Source organism: Papilio xuthus, unplaced genomic scaffold (assembly GCF_000836235.2).
Source record: "Papilio xuthus unplaced genomic scaffold, Pxut_1.1 DF824992.1, whole genome shotgun sequence".
Lineage (NCBI taxonomy): Eukaryota > Metazoa > Arthropoda > Insecta > Lepidoptera > Papilionidae > Papilio > Papilio xuthus.
In genome coordinates this window covers 6361682-6380657 of record NW_013533657.1, presented here as the reverse complement: position 1 = coordinate 6380657, position 18976 = coordinate 6361682, and the positions used below count along the sequence as shown (strand labels likewise).

At 39.1% G+C, this 18976-nt stretch overlaps 3 protein-coding genes across 3 annotated transcripts; 1 reads left to right on the top strand and 2 right to left on the bottom strand.

Moving 5' to 3' along the window:
• Positions 1 to 1291: 1291 nt before the first annotated feature.
• On the bottom strand, positions 1292 to 3302 carry LOC106126597 (uncharacterized). The gene is made up of 3 exons (XM_013324322.1): positions 2854 to 3302; positions 2611 to 2770; positions 1292 to 2158 (listed from the first exon to the last, which is right to left on the bottom strand). The coding sequence occupies exons 1-3, from the start codon at positions 3092 to 3094 to the stop codon at positions 1708 to 1710; spliced, it is 852 nt and encodes a 283-aa protein (XP_013179776.1). The 5' UTR covers positions 3095 to 3302; the 3' UTR covers positions 1292 to 1707.
• Positions 3303 to 7594: 4292 nt separating this feature from the next.
• On the bottom strand, positions 7595 to 10533 carry LOC106126578 (uncharacterized). The gene is made up of 2 exons (XM_013324298.1): positions 10350 to 10533; positions 7595 to 9104 (listed from the first exon to the last, which is right to left on the bottom strand). Exons 1-2 carry the CDS (start codon positions 10477 to 10479, stop codon positions 8464 to 8466), a joined length of 771 nt encoding a protein of 256 aa, XP_013179752.1. The 5' UTR covers positions 10480 to 10533; the 3' UTR covers positions 7595 to 8463.
• A 3463-nt stretch (positions 10534 to 13996) lies between these two features.
• kel (kelch protein) lies at positions 13997 to 18975 on the top strand (the record flags this gene model as incomplete). Its single annotated transcript, XM_013324250.1, has 14 exons — positions 13997 to 14035; positions 14112 to 14199; positions 14624 to 14671; positions 15159 to 15333; positions 15561 to 15695; positions 16294 to 16377; positions 16760 to 16939; positions 17325 to 17399; positions 17632 to 17691; positions 17853 to 17972; positions 18140 to 18250; positions 18367 to 18532; positions 18611 to 18743; positions 18855 to 18975. Coding segments are annotated over exons 2-14 (1446 nt in total), but the record flags the coding sequence as incomplete, so codon positions are not given.
• Position 18976: the final 1 nt, after the last annotated feature.

Genomic DNA, 18976 nt, shown 5'->3' with positions numbered 1-18976 from the left:
TGCTCGCACTTAAAGGTCCCTAAGTCGTATTGATTTGAAAATATCACCGAGGACAGACAGTTCCACAACGCGGCTGTGCGAGGCAATAAATCTTTAACATTGAAGACGTAAAATTCAATAAAAAATATAGACAAAGAATAAAAGATAACAAAGGATGATTAAAATTATAAATTATTTTGCTAAAATCTAGACAATGAGATGACTTGTGTAGTCTACAATATTAGTATAGAAAAAAGGTATATTTAAAAAGGGGGAAGTGCACCCTTTAATTAAAAATTAGTACCCTTTCATTACCTATCTAAGTATATATTCAAATTCAAAAACCGCACGTTTGCTTTACAATGTTCCCCATCGTAAAAACAAACACAAAACCTAACCAATCTAAAACCCCCCGTGGAACCCCACCTAAATTTCGTCAGGGGATAGATTTATCACGAGGCACGTTCCTCTAAAATTGCCGATGCAAAAATTCGCAGTGAAAAATTTCACTAACACGGAAATATATTTAGGGACACGTTCGAAAGCTTGGAGCGAAATTGAGGCAGGCTATTTTAACGACTAGACTGAAACGACCTTATAGACTGAATAAAGTATTGTTTAATTGTTTTATGCATATATGTAGAAGAAATAATATTAACTTAGTTTTGATTGTTGTTTTAAAATACATAAAAAAATCTCAGGGTTACCATATTTAAAACAGCTCTGACGTAAAAAAAACACGTTTATCCATTTTGTTTTCTATTTTAATGTAAGCTTATAATTAACAATGACTCGTTTTCTACTCTGTATTGACATTTGTTATTACAATTATGTCTAAAAACACATCAATAACTTCTAAACATCACATGAAAATAATCTTTTCATTCATTTTAATGGTTACTCAGTGTTTCCACATTTTAAGACGATTTATGTAGATTTTTCATATATATCTTACATTAATCGGTGACCTTATTAGCCATTTAATGATTCTGAGTTCGGTAGTAAGTTTGACATTAACAAATAGAAAATTAAAAAACATCAATATGACCATAACTTTTAAAAATAACGTTTAACCATAGATATATAAATAGACACCTAATCCGGAGCACAAAAGTGAGGCAAATTAGAAGGTCTTTTTGTGGTTAATTTCTCCAGTATTGTTACTTAAGTTAGGTAATTTAGATAAAAAGTAAATCCAATAATTCTTTTCTTTTTAGTAAATTTTAATAGTATAATGATTGGTGACATTTTTAAAACAAAAATTAAAAACAATAACAAAACACAATAATGTGCTCGTTATCCCTTACAATAATTAAATAATCAATCATTAACGTCTTAACAAACAGTTTAATTATTTTTTTTAATTTTAAGTTGCATTTACCCAAATTGGGTAAAAAGTACACTGCACTGCGTCACGTGACACACGACAATGACATTTCGGAAATCGTCAAGCGATTAAACGTCAAACTTGAATGAAACACTCCAACTATAGGTTGCCTGGGTCTATCTATCCATTTAACAAATTTAATAATTGCGATTGCTTAAAAATGACTGATTTTACTAAGTTACGATTTTAACGGGCCTGTTGTTACGTGGCAATTAATTTGTTTATATTATTAGTTTAAATCCACCGCTGCAAATCGCTATCATCGCCAATATGGCGAAAGTCAAATACGCACAAAATTATGCATCGTATAGCCAGTCCATTTATAGTTATTTAACATATAGTTACACAGAAGGTAATATACTGAAGCTAACATTTTCTTTCGTATCTCTTTCTTCCTCACTGTGTCCTGAATATGACAAATTAACAGCATCACTTTGATCATAAGTAGTTTGTTGATCCTCCTCTTCGTCAAGTAAATCGTGAAGGAAATTCAAACATTGTCTTTTAAAAAGTCTTTGCTTTTTTGTTGAAAGTTCTTGATAATCATTATAAATACCACGAAAGAATTGAAAATATGACGATGTTTCGTCAGGACCGAATGCTTGAGAATTAGAACTGTCATCGTGTAATGATGGTTCAACTTTTGGTTCTTTAAAACCTGTTGGAGGTGAGTTCATTGCAAACCATTGATTATGAATGAATGGTTTGACGTCTACTTGTTCTGTACTTGATGATTCTGTCAGGTCCATTTCCAGAAATGTTGGCGCGTACGGAGGATTAGGAGAAACACGCCTATAAATACAAAAAACAATTAATTCTACAATTTTTAATTAACATGAAAATTTTTCATTCAATAAAATTATTTATACTCGTAACTTTGTATAATATAAAGTGTCATTTGTCGTATTTGTAAGTGAACTTGTATACAAAGAGGAAACATTTCATTGTTTGTTTGTTTGTTTGTTCGTTGGCATTCAATTGACTCCGAAACAACTGAACCGGTTTGTAAATTTCTATCACTGTTGGAAAGCTAGGCCATCCCCGGGTGAAATACGATTACTTAATGCATATTTATTACTTAATTAATTCCCAACAGACGAATGCACGAGCAACAGAGACTCCTAGGTTCGATTAATCCAATAAAAAAACAAACAAATGGGATTATTTAGCAACATTTTATAAAATTAAAAAAATATACATTCGAATTAAAAACAAATGTATATTTTATTAAACGTTATGCTTACGTATCAGTAGCCATATGTTCCCTAAGGAACTCCAACTCGTCAGCCAGGTACCACCTCGACACCATCCGGCCTTTGCCCGTCCGCGCGCCTTGCATCTCGTTTCTTAAATGTCGCGAATATGAATTGCGAATGTGCGACCATTTCCTACGTACCTCTGGAACTGAAAGGTAAATAAAAGATAAATAAGCTAAATCTAGAAAGATCGTTAACAAATACTAAAGTAATACATAATAAAGGTAATACCAATCCATCCCATTTCGTTTGCAACCTCTTCCCAGAGGCGTTTTACTTGCGTGTAATAACTGGCTACGGGCATATTATTTCGTGCATACAATAATCTTCTTTCTTTCACAAGTCGAATCATTTTACGATCTTCAGCTTGACTAGAATCGACAAATTTACCGACAATCATTGTCTTGTTCAAAACTGTCGTGTCTACAGCTTGTGCTTTCTTTGACATGTTTACTCTTTGCCGCAATCGCATTGAGATTTCAAACCACAATAGAACTGATTTTAGACCTATAAACCGTGACCGAAAGAGCAAAATCACTATGAAATTCTTTGCTACAGTAGTTGTTTGCTTAACAAAATCCGCCTACTTCAAATAAATAAATAAGAACACGTCACATCGCAACGAGAGCGCGGAGCAAACACGGCAACGCGCATAACGGCAAACAGACACGCGCAGCGGGAAGTAAGCGCGCAAACATGCATGTCTCGCTCGCTCTCACGGTGCGGGCGTAAGAGTGAGCGAGTCAGTCGCGGAAGCACGTGAGCAAGCAAGAGCGCAGACGCCCTGTCCGATGACGGTCGGCCAGTTTTATAAATTCCACGTCGTCGGGTATCGTATCGATTGGGCTCGGACGGGCGCGGAGCGACTCGAGTTTTTTCCATCGGTTTATTTTCGGTAGTTGTTTTTAATGTACAGTTTTGATATGAGATTCGCAGTTTGAAATTTCATAATAAAATACTGCTCTATATAAATGTGCAAATCAAATCAAACTCTGTTAGACGACAGATTCGATTGCTAATGTTTTCATAGCATTTTTGATGTACTCAAAAATAGGAAGATTTTCAATACCATAGTATATAGATAGATAATATACAACAAAGAAATGTACTACTAGAAGTAACGTATACTGTACGTAAAATACGGTAGAAATTGCATAGTGAAAAGGCAATGGTAGGATTTGGAAGCAATTCTTTTTTAGTGTGCAGAAACGCCTGATGTTATGAAGACATAAAAGTATAGCAGATCTCATCGCAAACATCGAGCCCACTTGTGAGGCAGTAAACATTTTATGATCCAACCGACGGCAAATTATTCATGAGATTGTTATAAGCTGAATAAAAATGTCACTGTTATAAAACTAGCTGGTGCAAGCGCTTTCCTCTGTCTCAGAGATTCAAATGTAATCTTACTATTATTATAATCATCATCATCATCAGCTCACTATACGTCCCCACCGAGGGGCTCGGAGCCTACCCTAAGTTACGGGTGACTAGGCCATAGTCAACCACGCTGGCCAAGTGCGGGTTGGTTAACTTCACACATATCTTTGAATTTCTTCTCAGATATGTGCAGGTTGCATCACGATGTTTTCCTTCACAGTAAGAATGTCGGATAAATGTACATATGTAAATCAGAAATCGAAAAACACATTGGTACATGGCGGGATTCGAACCCAGTACCTGCAGATTGCAAGTCAAGTGCTTGACCCCTGAGCCACCGACTCCTAATATTATGCGAATGTTTAAATGGATGGATGTTTGTTAGACGATATCTCCAGAACGACTGCATGGATCTCGCTGTAATTTGGCATAGATGTAGAACATAGTCCGGAAGAACACATATGCTACTATTTTTTTTGTTTATTTCATACTGACGGCGTCGTGGGAAACAGCTTGTCAGTTATAAAGCGGATATAACGAGCATTTTCCTTTAAATATTTAAGTCATAATATTATCGCACTTGTAGAAATATGATATAATCCAAACACCCTTAAGGCAAGGCCGTTATTCAAGAAAAAGAGGGGAGTGTTACCCCCACAGCTAATTGAATAAAGCCATTCTTTAGGCGGAGAAGTTTTATTAATATACGCTGGGCTGTAGTTAGCGCTTTTTACGGCACTTTTTAAAAGCTCTCTCGTCTTTACAATTCTCAAAGTTATGCAATAAATTCGCACGATCAAAAAGCTTGTTGTACATTATAAGCAATGCTAGCAACAGCTATGTTTTAAATTATTTTTTACATCCATATTTTTGTTCTAAAAATGTTCCTAAACGGTTGGCTAGATAGTAATAATGAGTCGGTAGAATGGCCAAATATTTGCAGTAAAATAAATGAAAAACTGTTTGACATTTTACATTTTTTTTCACATATGGCATTGCAATTACTTTCAATTAGTAGGTAAAATATAAGGGTGAGACATACACTCAGTCCTTGGAGGGTTGTAGACTACACGAGGAGGGTTGCTAAGGACTCCCGGCAATAAAGTGCTGCGATCTCACAGATTGCGAGGCGCATCAGCTTTTTATCGTAAATTGGCATCATTTTTACGTTTTACGAGCAACACGACTCGCCCAGATTGATGTCTACGAAATTTATGTGCTATCGCCTTTAAGAGGCACGTTCGGCTATTTATTTAAACGTAATAGATATGTTAATAAGTAGGTATATGTAAACTGACACTAGCTTCGACTTAGCGAATTTATAAATTCGCTAAGTCGAAGCTAGTGTCAAAATCATATATGATTTTACATAGTAAAGATTTTGATTTTTCTGGACAATTTAGGTTAGAAATAGTAATAGAATCGTTTAATAGTCTTAGAGTTTACTTACCGTCGTTTTCTGAGACCATAATTTCCGTTTAAAACATATAGCTATGTCTATTTTATCAAATATATGTTTCATACAGATATTTTGGTCTCAGAAACCAACGAATTACCAAAAATTACCATACTTTTTAAATGTTTTTAATTAACGACAGGGATAAGTTACAAGACGATTTCTGCTGTAGTTTTTAGACGATTATGACATATCTGTCTCAGTTTCTCGACCAGCGGTCTTATATAGGGTTAGACGCGTTTGCTTTGAAGCGATTCCATAGCGAACTTCAAAAATGTATGAACATTTTGACACAATTGCGCGACAATCATGTGACTTTTGAAAGATTTTGTAAGTTCCTTTTATGAAGTTCGGCTTCTCTTCGGATCGAATGCACTTTGTCTAACCCCCCAGTTCCAATTAATCTTAATTATTGAAAATGTCGTTAAGAACTTATAATATTCGGATTTCCGACCACGAGGTCGGGGGTTCGAATCCCGCCATTCGACTATTGTCGTTAACCATATCCTAGCACAAGCCTAGAGCTTAGTTGGAATGGTTAAAGAAATATTAGTAAATTTGCAAAAAAAACTGCTAATATTTTACAAAAAAAAAGAAAAAAAAATTGAAGATAACGTTAGGTTTATTATAAAAACTATGTATTCATTATCACAAACTTACCTGTAACCACAAACTCTGTTTTCATTAATAACGTCCAATGTTGGAAGAGTTGTGAAGTGAAATATGAAGGAATGAAGCGAAGGGCTTTCGTTTTAGTCGGCAGTAATAAGCAGTCAGTGACTCAGCGTTGCCTAGTCAGCATAGTTTATACGAATTACCTTCAGAGAAAATGTTCTGTTAGGAAAATTATACGTTGAAGCGATGTTATACGACACTAAAAGATAAATGAATGAATAAGAAAAAATTCTTGTCCCTTCTGTCACAAATTAATTACCAACATCCCATAACCTTGTGTTGCAGTCTAACGGCTTTTAGCAGATGACCAGAAAAAAAATAGGAAATGTAAAAAGTGCGCCATTCGTTTTCTGCGAACCTGAGACTACGGACAAGCGGGCACGCACACAACCCCAACGAACATATGTTTCCTTTGACAGAAAACAGCTGTTGTAACTACCGGGAACTATTAACGGTATGCGACCAAGAAAAATCAACAAAGAATAATCTACTCTAACTCTTAACTGTTAAGGTTCTTTTTTAATCGACACTTCTGTCTCCTAGGATTTCCAAGAATCTTACGATCAGCTGATCTTTTAGTTTAGTGCAGTAAACAGGATGGGCGGCGGTTGAAAGACGCGACCGAGTTTTGAACCGGGGACCCATTAAATGCCCTACCTGCCGTGTTTGTGTATGCGTCGTTTCCCTTTTAAGTTAAAAATAGCTTTAATTTTAATGATATATTATATATAACTCAAGTCTATATGTCATATGTTGAAACTGGTCTCAACATATGACATATAGACTTGAGATCGAAGCGAGTTGAATGTTGCCAGTATTGTAAAGACCAAAGTTTGTGACGTATACTTATATTTAAGCTGCAGAATTAAATCGACATTTACGTTTAGTGGTTTAGCAGTTTTATCTCTTATTCTTCTTATTTTGCTAACCGTAGGTATAAATTATTCAGAATATAGCTTTTGTCTTATTTCGATTGTGTATAATCACTAGTTGTCATCCGCGACTTCGTCTGGCTGGAATTTAAAAAAAAACTTAATTCCTTCATGAAGCCTATCTGTTCTTCCAGACTGTTCTACATTTGCCAAATCAAGAAGCGTTGAGCCGTTTCGGAAATACCTTGTAACAAACATCCATCCATCTAAACTTTCGCATTTATAATATTGGAAAGATTGTATCAAATATTAAGAGATGAAATCTATACTAATATTAAAAAGCGGAAGAGTTTGTTTAAACGCGCTAATCTCAGGAACTACTGGTCCGATTTGAAAAACATGTTTTTGTTGGATAGTCCATTTATAAAGGAAGGCTTAAGGTTATATAACATTACGCTGCGACCAATAGTTTTTTTTAATTGCTCGCGGACCGAGTCGCGGGCGACAGCTAGTGATTGTATAAAGGATTACAAAAATAAGAATTCAATAAAACAAAAACCAAGCTCATACAATGTATAATCTGTTTATTTTCATCTTTAAGAAATATACTGTCCGGTTCACGTTATTCCAGCGACGAAATCAGCGCTGGATTACAACTGGAAAAATGTAAACTCACAAGACCCACATAGTATATTCCAATTACTTACGAATACAATCTTAATTATAAATTCAGTCGATGTGTTTAGGCGACGATTGTCCACTCGCCCACGAGTGAACAATAGTGGACGTACGTGGGCTAGTGGGTACTAATATAAACAGCGGTAATACTCGATAGAATTATTGCCTCGTGAACATATTGACATTGTATCACAATATTCAAATTATTTAATATCATTTTCATTTACTTTAATGACATGTTTTGACCAACATGGCCTATTCTAAAAATTAATTCGAAATTTTTTGGCGCTGTGCTAGCGACTACCTACCTAATAGGACCTCAGTTATTTAATATTATCACGTAATACTACACTTTCATATTATTATTAATACTATAATAGTATACTATTATTAATAATACTACATTAGTAATAACATATCATACATAAATACCCTTAAATTACAACCATACATTCATTTTACTTTCCACATGTGGCCTGCTGTGTTGTTATAATACAGGAATTTAACTGAACACCAACAAGCCATCCCGGGTGATTTGTCTTATCTTACTTAATATAACATTTAATTATTGCTAATGAGATTTGAATGATGAGATTTTGTCCACGCTGGGACTACACTAATTTAGAGCGTAATGTGTTGGTGGGGTAAATGGTCCTCGCATCAGATTGCGCCGCGCGATGCAGGGCGTGCAGGGTGCGCGGGGCGTGAGGGGCTCGCGGTGGCGGCGACGTAGTGCGCGTAGCTGTCGTACAGCGGGTACAGCCAGCGGTACAACGCGGCTCAGGAGGGTCGGCGCTCCCCTCCCTCGACATCGCCCTCCGCGCCCTCCCCACCATCCGAGCTGGTGGAGGAACTGCCAGCGCCGCGCGCCCACAAACTAGCGTAGCTCTGCTGCTCCGCAACTAGCGCCTCTTCGGCTGCAACCACCGCCTCGAACAGCGTACGCTTTATCTTAATTTGCGTCGGGTACGGGAACCGCTTCGTCGATTGACACATGCTGTTGAAGAATATGTCAAGAGGATCAGGCGCGGCTGGCGGGGGGCGGCCGCGTTCATGAAGGTGCGCTTCGGTGAACTGCCGCTTGCTTTGCGCCTTGCACAAATAGTCCAGCTTTCTGTCTATGGCGGCCAGACGTACGGAGCCCTTGCGTTTCGCGGAGGAATCATTGTCTGCCTCCGACTCGGACTCTTCAGAGGAGTGGGGCTCCGCACCGTTGTGCGCAGACTCGGGTGGAGCGGGGTAGGGCTCTGGCGGCTTCTTGCGCACGCTCATATGTGGTTGCAGGAACTGCATCGGTCCCATATATTTCCAGGGGTAGTTCTTCTTGGCTGTGTTATTGGGCTCCTTGGCCAGCATTTCGCGTTTCAACGCGTCTCGGTAGCTGTCGCGCAGTTTCTTCCATTTCATCTTCACTTCTTTCACTGAAAATAATAAAATGTATCTTAACAAAGACGATTTACTTATAAACTTTGATGCATTTGACATACACAAGAGATAATATTAGTAATATTTATGGAAATTCAAAAAGATTTTTATTTTGTTTCATATTTATTACAAAGACACGTCCGCGATGGCTAGAATGAGTAAATATTGTGAGTTGACAATTTAGATATTCCTCTCATCCAGGGCTGTCTAATAACCATACCTTTATTAGTTATTGGTCCAATGCAATTACTCATTGAACTTTACTTTTATTCCCACTTTTGTATTAAAAAGACCGAAAAATGGAAAGAAGGTTCTTATGTTAATATCCAATTTTAATAAATTAATTTATTTACATTATATTATAGTAAATAAGGATGTGTAACGGAAAATATCCTAAAATAAATATACCTATATAAATACCATGAACAAATACAACGCATCTGCAATATAAACAGCTGTAGCAGCCCTATCGCATAGGTTCGCTTTCCGAGTCGCGGTCAAGGCCAAACGCTGCCGCATAATTATGTAAATTTATAATATTCGCTGTTAACATTACATAAGTTATGATGTTAGGTTAATTATATTATTATAGTTCAATAAAAACTGTAATAAACTACTAATCGTGGATTTCTGAGGGCAAAATACCTGTTTAAAACATATTGTGAAGTCTGTTTTGACAAAGATGACGATATATTTCATACAGAGATTTTGGTCTAAGAAACCAACGGTTAATTAGGTAAAGAGGTATATAATTAGAACTAATTATGTGGTAGATTATAAGACGTGTGCAGCGAAAGTGATCAGATATTTCGACCATTGGATATTCCCTGCCTTCAGGGACAAAATCATCAGTTCCTGGTTGCGCTATCGATCACCTGAGCACAGTGTGCCGGCAATGTGTAACGATAACGATTTGTACATTATTGAAAAGTATAAAATACAATTCAGTAGTAATGTAACATTTCTACGTGTTACGATAAATAAATTGCGTAATTGAAAAGAAATGAAACAATGAGCATTGTAGTAATATAACGTAACATCGCATAGGCGATATTACGAAGCGTCGGTATGGGGCGTCCGTTCGGTCGGTGAACGCAGCGCGGCGCGGGTCGGCGCAGGGGGCTGAGGGGCGCGCGGGGCGGCCGGGCGCGGTCGGCGCGCGCTCGCAACGGCCGGACGCGCGTGAGCGCGGGGGCAAGAGGGGTGCGGTGCCGGCGGCAGGCAGGTAGCAGCGATCTCACCTGACGACAAGTCGGTCTCCTTCATCACCTCGCTCCATGCCGCGTCCTTGAGCTCCTGGTCGCGGTACTCGATGGCAGTGGTGTTCCACAGGCAGGGGTACCTACGCACGGTCTCAATGAAGTGCTCCATGGTAGCGGGGGCGCGCGGGCTGGCAGCTGGGGCTGGCAGCGGGCGGCGCGCGGGCCAGCGGGCGGCGCACTGAGCCCGCTGGCGCGCCGCTCGCCGCCGGCCGCGCCCCGCCGCCACCCGCCGCCCGCCGCCCCGGGCCGGCGCCCCACGCCGCGCGCACCAGCTGCCGCCGCGCTCGCTGACGCCCCGGACCGCTCGCCGCACGCCGCTCGCCCGCGGCGCGCCGCTCCCTCGCACGCTTACCCTCGCTCTCGCTCGCGCCGCTCACACAAATAAACGAATCAACAACGCATTCCTCAATCTACAAATACAATATTTATTTCCTTATTGCTTTATAAACCAGTGCTAACGGCACACATACATCCTCAGTTATATGATGATATCCTGCAAGTCGATTTACAGTACATTGTCATATAGCGGCTGAAGCAAACTGCGTAGGCAAACTGCGCCCGACTAATGCCTACATCGGACTACGCTCAGAAAAGATCCCTCACTTCGACTACGAATGAAAAGCATTACACATATTGGACATAATCACATCAACAAGAAAAATATCTATAACACAAACATTTTGTTTCAACTGAAAATCGAACCCGGAATCCATGTTCAAAGACTTACTTTCTAATGATCAAGCTTTAAGAGCAGTGTCATTAAAATGAGTACTTGGGCACCGACCTAAACCGAACGTCTACTACATTTCATATTCATTTTACGTTAACAAACGTATTTAAAGTTGAGTAAGGTAGATGTAACTGTCACTATTCACACTTGTGAGTTATATAATCTCATTCACAATCATAAAACACTGTGCAGTTGAGCTATTCACAGTTTGTTACACGCACGCAGTGACAAGTCCCTAAAACTGAACTGGATCTAAAAATTCAACTTCGACCTATCCTACAAAGATATCCTACAAATTGAATGTTCTTATTGTAAGTCAGCAGTGGGTACTATAGGAAGTCACTCAAAGTAATAGTTGCATAAAGTGGATAGATAAGTTGCCATGTACCAATGTGTTTTTCGATTTCCGATTTACATATGTACATTTTTCCATCGTTCTTACGGTGAAGGAAAACATCGTGATGCAACCTGCACATGTCTGAGAAGAAATTCAATGATATGTGTGAAGTCAACCAAGCCGCAATTGGCCAGCGCGGTTGACTATGGCCTAATCACCCTAAAACTTAGGGTCGGCACCGAGTCCCTTTGTGGGAACGTATAGTGAGCTGATGATGATGATGAAGTTGCTTCGAGGCTTTTGTCAATCTCAATGAGGTCGTAACAAGCCAAAGTAAAAATTGCATGAAAAATAGATTGATACAAGTTAAAAACAATTGCAAAAATAACACAACGGAATACCCAATCATATTTATCTAAAACAGGCATAAAGTATAACCTCCACAATGAATTCCAGCTGCAACAAAGAACTGAAGTACTGGCTGATTTTGATTCCGGATATAAATAAGAAACATATTGTCCTTGAGAACTGTGAAAAATGCATGCATCATTACCATAGCGCGTTAATTTCTGAGATTGACGTCACAAAAAAGTATACTTCAACATGCATATTCATAAGCTGTGCTGAGCCGCCCGTGGTTATAATGGGCCTCATCTCCCCTGCCCGCCTGCCCCCACGCCACCGACACCGACACCCTGCACCCGCCTAGCAACAGTCAAAATCAGCTGGGCGCCACCCGCCCCTTACAACGCTCAGTTACATGCGCCCTTGCAAGCCCTTCAGCATATTTAAAACGTACACAATTCCAAGCCGTAAATACTAAAAACATTCTTCGTATAAAAAAGAAAATTATGTTAATATTCAAATCATTTTCAATCAATACTCTTTGATACTTATTAATTAGTTGTCATAGATTAAATAATAATATCAGTACCGCCACTGCGCACAGCTGTTTGAGATCGATTGCCCTCTATTCTCCCTCCCCTGCTCGAACCCCGCAGTCTCCGGCCGCTACGCCGCTGCACCGCACGCACCGGAATAGGGATGGTTCTAGATATAGATAGGTAAATCCATAGCAAACACCAAATATACGTACTTAGTCTAGCAACTTTTCAACATAGAGTTCCTTGGAAATCAATAATTACCGCATATGTCTGTGGCGTGAATATGTATTCCTTAACTTAACTTAATCAGTTACTTAGGAATATATTAGTCATAGATATCTAACCTAACCTAACATAATCCGAAACACAAAAGTGAGGCAGAAAAAAGTCCACCCTAGAAGGTTTTCCTGGTAAATCCTTCATTATTGTAATTTGCAACACATTTACGGATCTCGATAAAATTTGGTGTACATGTAGAACATAGTCTGGAAGAACATATACGGTGCTAATTTTTTTTTAATTCCACCCGCATGGAGTCACGGGCGTCATCTAATAAATTGTAAATCTATGGTATTATATTATATAATGTTTTCCTTTTTAAAAATCAAGTTCAAGGCGTATGCAAACAGATTAAAATATGTAATAAACTGCGTAGGGCGACTTGCGTTGCAACGACGTTCTTTGTTTCGGCGTGTTCCCGTGAGCGGCTGCCGGGGAGCACGGGGCGTTGGAATTGCGCACCATGGAGCATTTGCCAGCTCTACCGTGCGCCCTATCGCTAGGGGCACTATCTGCGCCTTTGTTTGTGACGAAACTAAATACTGATCGATGGCGACAATTCAAATCCCTTATTTTGATGATTTACACCAAATGATCACAAGGCATATTTATGACTAGCAGTAGGTGTACCCTGTCTCTTTATTTAACAATCGACTTATATATTTAATGTCTTTCAACCTTCATTTCAGCTTCAACCAAATTTAGTGAGCCTCGTCCGAATTAAAATTGATCTTTTGTTCAAGTTTTCGTTGAAAGAGACTAATGACTATCAGCACGTTAACTTAAAATAAGTACCTAATAATATAAGATTAAATAAATAAATAATTTTCTGAAACGGGTTTATTCATTGTAATTTATGAACTGAGTTATTTTCTTATTTAAATGATGTGCGCCTAACGCGACTTAATAGCAAAGATGTAAGCTTCCTAACGGCAAGAAAGAAATGAGATGAAATCGTTATGTAAGGCGGCCGGCACTTTACACTTTTAAATTACTTTTTTTTACTGACTTTGAAATAAAACTTTAACTATAGGGAAAACTAATTTTGCTGACAACAATGGAAAAACTTCGTCATTGCTTAATTGATGGCTGCATAGCCTGTTCATAACACTAAGGGTTATAATAGTTAGAAATAATATATGGATATTCCTAATACCAATAACCAAATATATGATAAGCATTTTTATTACATAAAATTTTGATGAAAATAAAGTAACGAAAATTCAAGGTGTCCACAGAGCATAAGAATCTACCCTATTTTATTGTCTATGGAAATAATCTCGTTGCGAAATTGTGACATTTACAATTTGTCAAATGTTGATATTTTTGTCGTTATAATTTGTTTTTATTGATAGATATTCATGAAAAATGAAAAATAAACACTAACAATGTTTTCATCTTGTAGTTAAAATTATTTTATACTTAAAAGTGAAAGGTAAAGTGATGTTAAATATTTTCTGTAGCGAATTGAAGCTACCAGATGTCTAGTGTAAAGTAGCTGTATATTTTAGATTTAGCTAGATTGTGGTGTCCACCCAACACATAGTACTTAGTCTACGAGATGGAAGGCAACGTAGACCCCGATGGTGAACGAGGGCTGTAAGTTATTATAAAGTATTTGCCTTCGTCTTTTCTTTGTTATTTTCGAGTACATCAGTTCCCTAACATTCGCGGACCAATATACTTATCCTTATTTGAAGCTCTAATTTGTGAAAGAATAAAGAATTAATATCTAAGAGATGTATTCTTCCACTCAAAAAGCAGAATGTAATGTACAGTTTAATATCCTAATTCTCTTATTGGAAGCAAGACAACTGGATATTAGATGCTTTAAAACATTAACTTTGAGAAAAAGTGAAGTTTTATTTGGAAAACAACTTCTTCAATTACTGATTTGTAGACTGTATAATTTCTGTATAAAAAGTTAAATCTAGTTCTTTTATAATCCCAGCACTAATATGTTGGCAATAAATAAGAAAATTTGTTAAAATATATTTTAGATCATGTTCTGTTAACTGTGCAGGGAGGATCCCAGTACTGCGGAAGGAGATGGTGATAGAGGCAGATACAGGTAAATATTAACAATATTATTTAAAATCTATAATAATGGTAGCTAATGTTGTATAATTACATTATATAAAGTGTTTTATCTATACAATATTATTCAGTCTAAAGATTTCTTTGCATTAGATAGTGTCTGATACTATTGAACCAATCCGAAAAATTCTTTTACTATCTCCGGGTGATATTAGCTATATTTATTCCTGCTTTTTTATTGCCGCTGGACTAAGTCCCGGTAAATTAGTTAAAAATATTATGGTAATCGAGTAGTATCTGCTGGATTTAGCATAAATTGTATTAAGTCTATGGTTTAGGGTTTTTTTTCATAATAACGAAATTAAAAGAATACATTTATGAAATAAACAATTAACATGCACTCTTAACTAAATGTACTATCAGCATTGTTTATCACATATTGTTCTTAAAATTAGTTTTAGCTAAAGATTCGAGTTACAATAATAGTTAATTTTGATTGGTATTTGGTGTATTATGTGCAGCATGCTAGCTCGTTGTGCCTCGCAGTCGTCACTGGACGAGTCATCGCAGCGACGCGCGGGAGGTGATGCGGGCGAGATGGGGGAGGGGGCTATGGGCGCGCGGCACGCCACCGCTCTCCTAGATGCGCTCTCCCGACTACGATGTGATGCGACACTGTGTGATGTCCGATTGCAGGTACAAATGTTTTCAGATATATTGACGGCTCTTCACTTTGTGCGAATCATTGATGTGATGCGGGCAAGGGTACTTCGCAGCGCTGTCGATTAACTTTAGCCACAAAGATATCTGAAAAGAGTTTAAATACATATGCCTTCTTCGAGTTAGCGAAACCCAGTTTATAGTTTAATCCAAGGTAAAGTAGCTTCAGTTTCTAAGAGTGATTCACTTTTCATATGTATTAGGCGCAGGCGGAGGGCGCGGCAGAGCCTGCGCAGGGCGTGTGGGCGCACCGCGCTGTGCTGGCCGCCTGCTCACCCTACTTCCGCGCTATGTTCACACAGTTCGACGAGCGTACACAGGAAGCTGTCACCATACAAGTATGTACAATGTAGAATTAAAAATAAAATGTTATTAGTAGCCTATGTGTTCTTCCATGCATGCATATTCATGCTGCCGTTTTGCAGATACTTTGTAATAAATGTCCATCTATCTAAATATTTGTATTTATAATATTAGCAAGATTACACAATTGATGTTTCATGTAACCTATTCAATAATGAGAAGGAAGAGGTTAGTTTTTATCATATTTACAAAGTAAATGCAGTGGTAGAGCCCGCTTTAACATCTCCGCATGAATTGTCTCGGCTCGCCCGTGGAAATGCCATGATCACACAGAAGACAGGTATCAAGTGGAAGTAATTCCGCGTTTCCTGATGAGTGTGCATCCCAGAGGCCTAATTAAGTCCTCTTTCCCTTCCCTCCCTTTTTCTTATGAGGAAAAGATGGGAAGTGGAAGTGGACTTTCCCGATGAGAGGTTGCATGGAAAGGAAAGAAATTTTCTTTCTGTGCATCCTCTCCTCCGTCGATTAAAGGAAGGCAACGCATATGCAATAGTATATGTTTATGTATAAAAAAAACTACTAAATATTAAGATTATCCATTATTTCTCCTATTAATAGTAAATATGTTTTCAGAATATAGAACCAATTGCTCTAGAAGTTATCATACATTATGTCTACAATCCAAAGTCATTGGTCATCACAGAAGATAATGTCCAGGTAATTTCATATTTAACAACACAACATCTTGTGCATGAACAGACCAACTTGATCTGTAAAATACCACAACCACAGAAGACCAAAGTAGAAGCAATTTCAAATACAATCTGACAAGTGTGTGTTCCGGAGGTCTAATTTTAGTCTTCTTCCCTTCCCACCCTTTTCTTATCAGGAAAGGATGGGAAGATCAATTGAATTGCACGAAGAAGGGGACGCACAGGTAGAAGAAATATCCTATTTCTGTGCGTCCCTTCCTCAAATATTAAAGGTAGACAATGCATCTGCTATAGCATATGTCTATAGGCAGCGGTTGCTTCGCTATTTCTGCGAATTGATGTCATGGCTCGCTCGTTTCCAACCTTATCTGTTTTGTTTGTGTCAGAGCTTGCTGTCAGCATCATCACTGCTGCAAGTGTCGGGGGTGCGCGCGGCGTGCTGCACCTTCCTGGCGAGCGTGCTGGCGCCGGACAACGCGCTCGGCATCCGCGCCTTCGCTGAGCTGCACGCCTGCCAGGACCTCAAAGACTGCGCGGCCAGATATGTGCACAGACACTTTGTTGAGGTAACATATGTATACTTTGTTTATGTAACACATGTATACTTTGTATATGTAACACGTGTATACTTTGTTGAGGTAACACTTGTATACTTTGTTGATGTAACACATGTATACTTTGTATATGTAACACGTGTATACTTTGTTGAGGTAACACTTGTATACTTTGTTGATGTAATACCTTTATGCTTTGTTTAGGTAACATGTGTAATTATACACATGTTACTTGAGGCGACAAGTGTATACTTTATTGTGGTAACATTTGTTTTGATACTTTTTGAGGTAAAACGTATGGATTAATGACGGTAGTCGATTTTTCTATTAGATTGTATAGTACAATTAATTAATTGATTTGAAATCTGATATATTACATGTATATTAATGTTCTTAGGTTCTGGAAACTGAAGAGTTTCTATCCCTGACTGCGGAAACCTTGGCACAGCTTCTGGATAGCGACCGAATTATGGTTTGTATTTTTTGTTTCATTTCTACTAACTGTCGCCCGCGACTCCATCCGCGTGAAACTAAAAAAAAACATTTAATAAGTAGCCTATGTGCCTTTCAGTCTATGTTCTACATATCTGCCTCATCATCATCCATCCATCTAAACATTTGCATTTATAATATTAGCAAGATTTTTTAATAATTTATTTCGATTTTCATTTGTTAAAATTATAAAAAATAATCTTATTTGTCAGGTTCCGAACGAGGAAGTAGTTTTGGACGCGGTGATCAGATGGATGCAGCACAATCCAGAGGTTTGTAACAAACAAATTTATTTATTCTGAGTTTTGACGACATTGATACTTATCGACATATATTGTCATCTCTTTCTATCCTTTTGTATAAAACTGAGACAACAATATATATTGGTAATTTTTCATTTTTGAACGTAGTAATCACAATGTTGTTGTTGTAGGAACGTCAGCAACACCTGGGCGCGCTGCTGGAGCACGTCCGGCTGCCACTGCTGGCACGCGACGTGCTCGTTGCACGCGCCGCCGCGGAGCCCCTCGCCGGCGCTGGACTGCGCGTCAAGGTGACACATCACACCGACACATGACACACCACAGCAATACCTGAATCCAATAGCATTAGTCAGGGTATCCAAGGATAGAAGAAAATATCTTTTTCCTAACCTAAACAAGATAGATAAATGAAAACAATCCACCAAAAAAAAAACATATGTATTTACTGATATTCCAGGACCTGGTGATCGAGGCGCTGTCATTCCATCTGCTGCGCCCGGAGCGACGCGCAGCCGCCGCCGCAGCCTGCGCACGCGCACGTCCCAGACAGCCACCGCGCGCTCCTAAGGTATATCTGTGGTATCAACATTCTCTTAATATAAATTTCTTATAACAAATGTACGCTGAGGGGCTCCATAGTGACCCTGAGTTCAGTATCAAGTAATGTTGTTTGGTGCGGTGCAGATGTTGCTGGTGGTGGGCGGGCAGGCGCCCAAGGCGATCAGGTCGGTGGAGGCGCTGCAGCTGGAGGCGGGGGCCTGGCGGCGTGCTGCGGACCTGCCCACGCGCCGCTGTCGCGCCGGACTCGCTGTCGTTGCAGGCAAGCTGTACGCAGTCGGCGGCTTCAACGGTAATATACTATGTTACTTACATCTTCCTTAAATCTAATTTAGCAAACTGTGCACTATAATATTTGACCTGTGTGCAGGTACATTGCGTGTGCGCAGCGTGGACATCTACGACGCGTGCGCGGACACGTGGGCGCCGGGCCCGCCGCTGTGCGCGCGACGCTCCACGCTCGGTGTGGCCGTCATCGGCAACGTTATATACGCCGTCGGCGGGTCAGTTTAACTGTGCTTTTTATTGATTGTTTAACTATTACAAAAGGTAGTAAAAAATTTATGCCTTAATTACAATATTGAAAGTCAAACGCGCCAATATGAAATGTTAAGATTTGACGGAGCGTCGGGGCTAAGCTCTGCGGAGGCGATGGACGCGCGCGAGGGCGTGTGGCGGCCCGTGGCCAGCATGAGCACGCGCCGCTCCTCGGTGGGCGTGGCGGTGCTGGGCGGGC

Excerpts from the sequence above, each read along its gene's own strand:
- LOC106126597 (XM_013324322.1), bottom strand. The coding sequence starts at position 3,094 with ATGCGATTGCGGCAAAGAGTAAACATGTCAAAGAAAGCACAAGCTGTA. Across the intron at positions 2,771-2,853 it reads AAACGAAATGGGATGGATTG|TTCCAGAGGTACGTAGGAAA; the intron begins GTATTACCTTTA and ends TTTACCTTTCAG. Across the intron at positions 2,159-2,610 it reads GAACATATGGCTACTGATAC|GCGTGTTTCTCCTAATCCTC; the intron begins GTAAGCATAACG and ends TTGTATTTATAG.
- LOC106126578 (XM_013324298.1), bottom strand. The coding sequence starts at position 10,479 with ATGGAGCACTTCATTGAGACCGTGCGTAGGTACCCCTGCCTGTGGAAC. Across the intron at positions 9,105-10,349 it reads GGAGACCGACTTGTCGTCAG|TGAAAGAAGTGAAGATGAAA; the intron begins GTGAGATCGCTG and ends TATTATTTTCAG.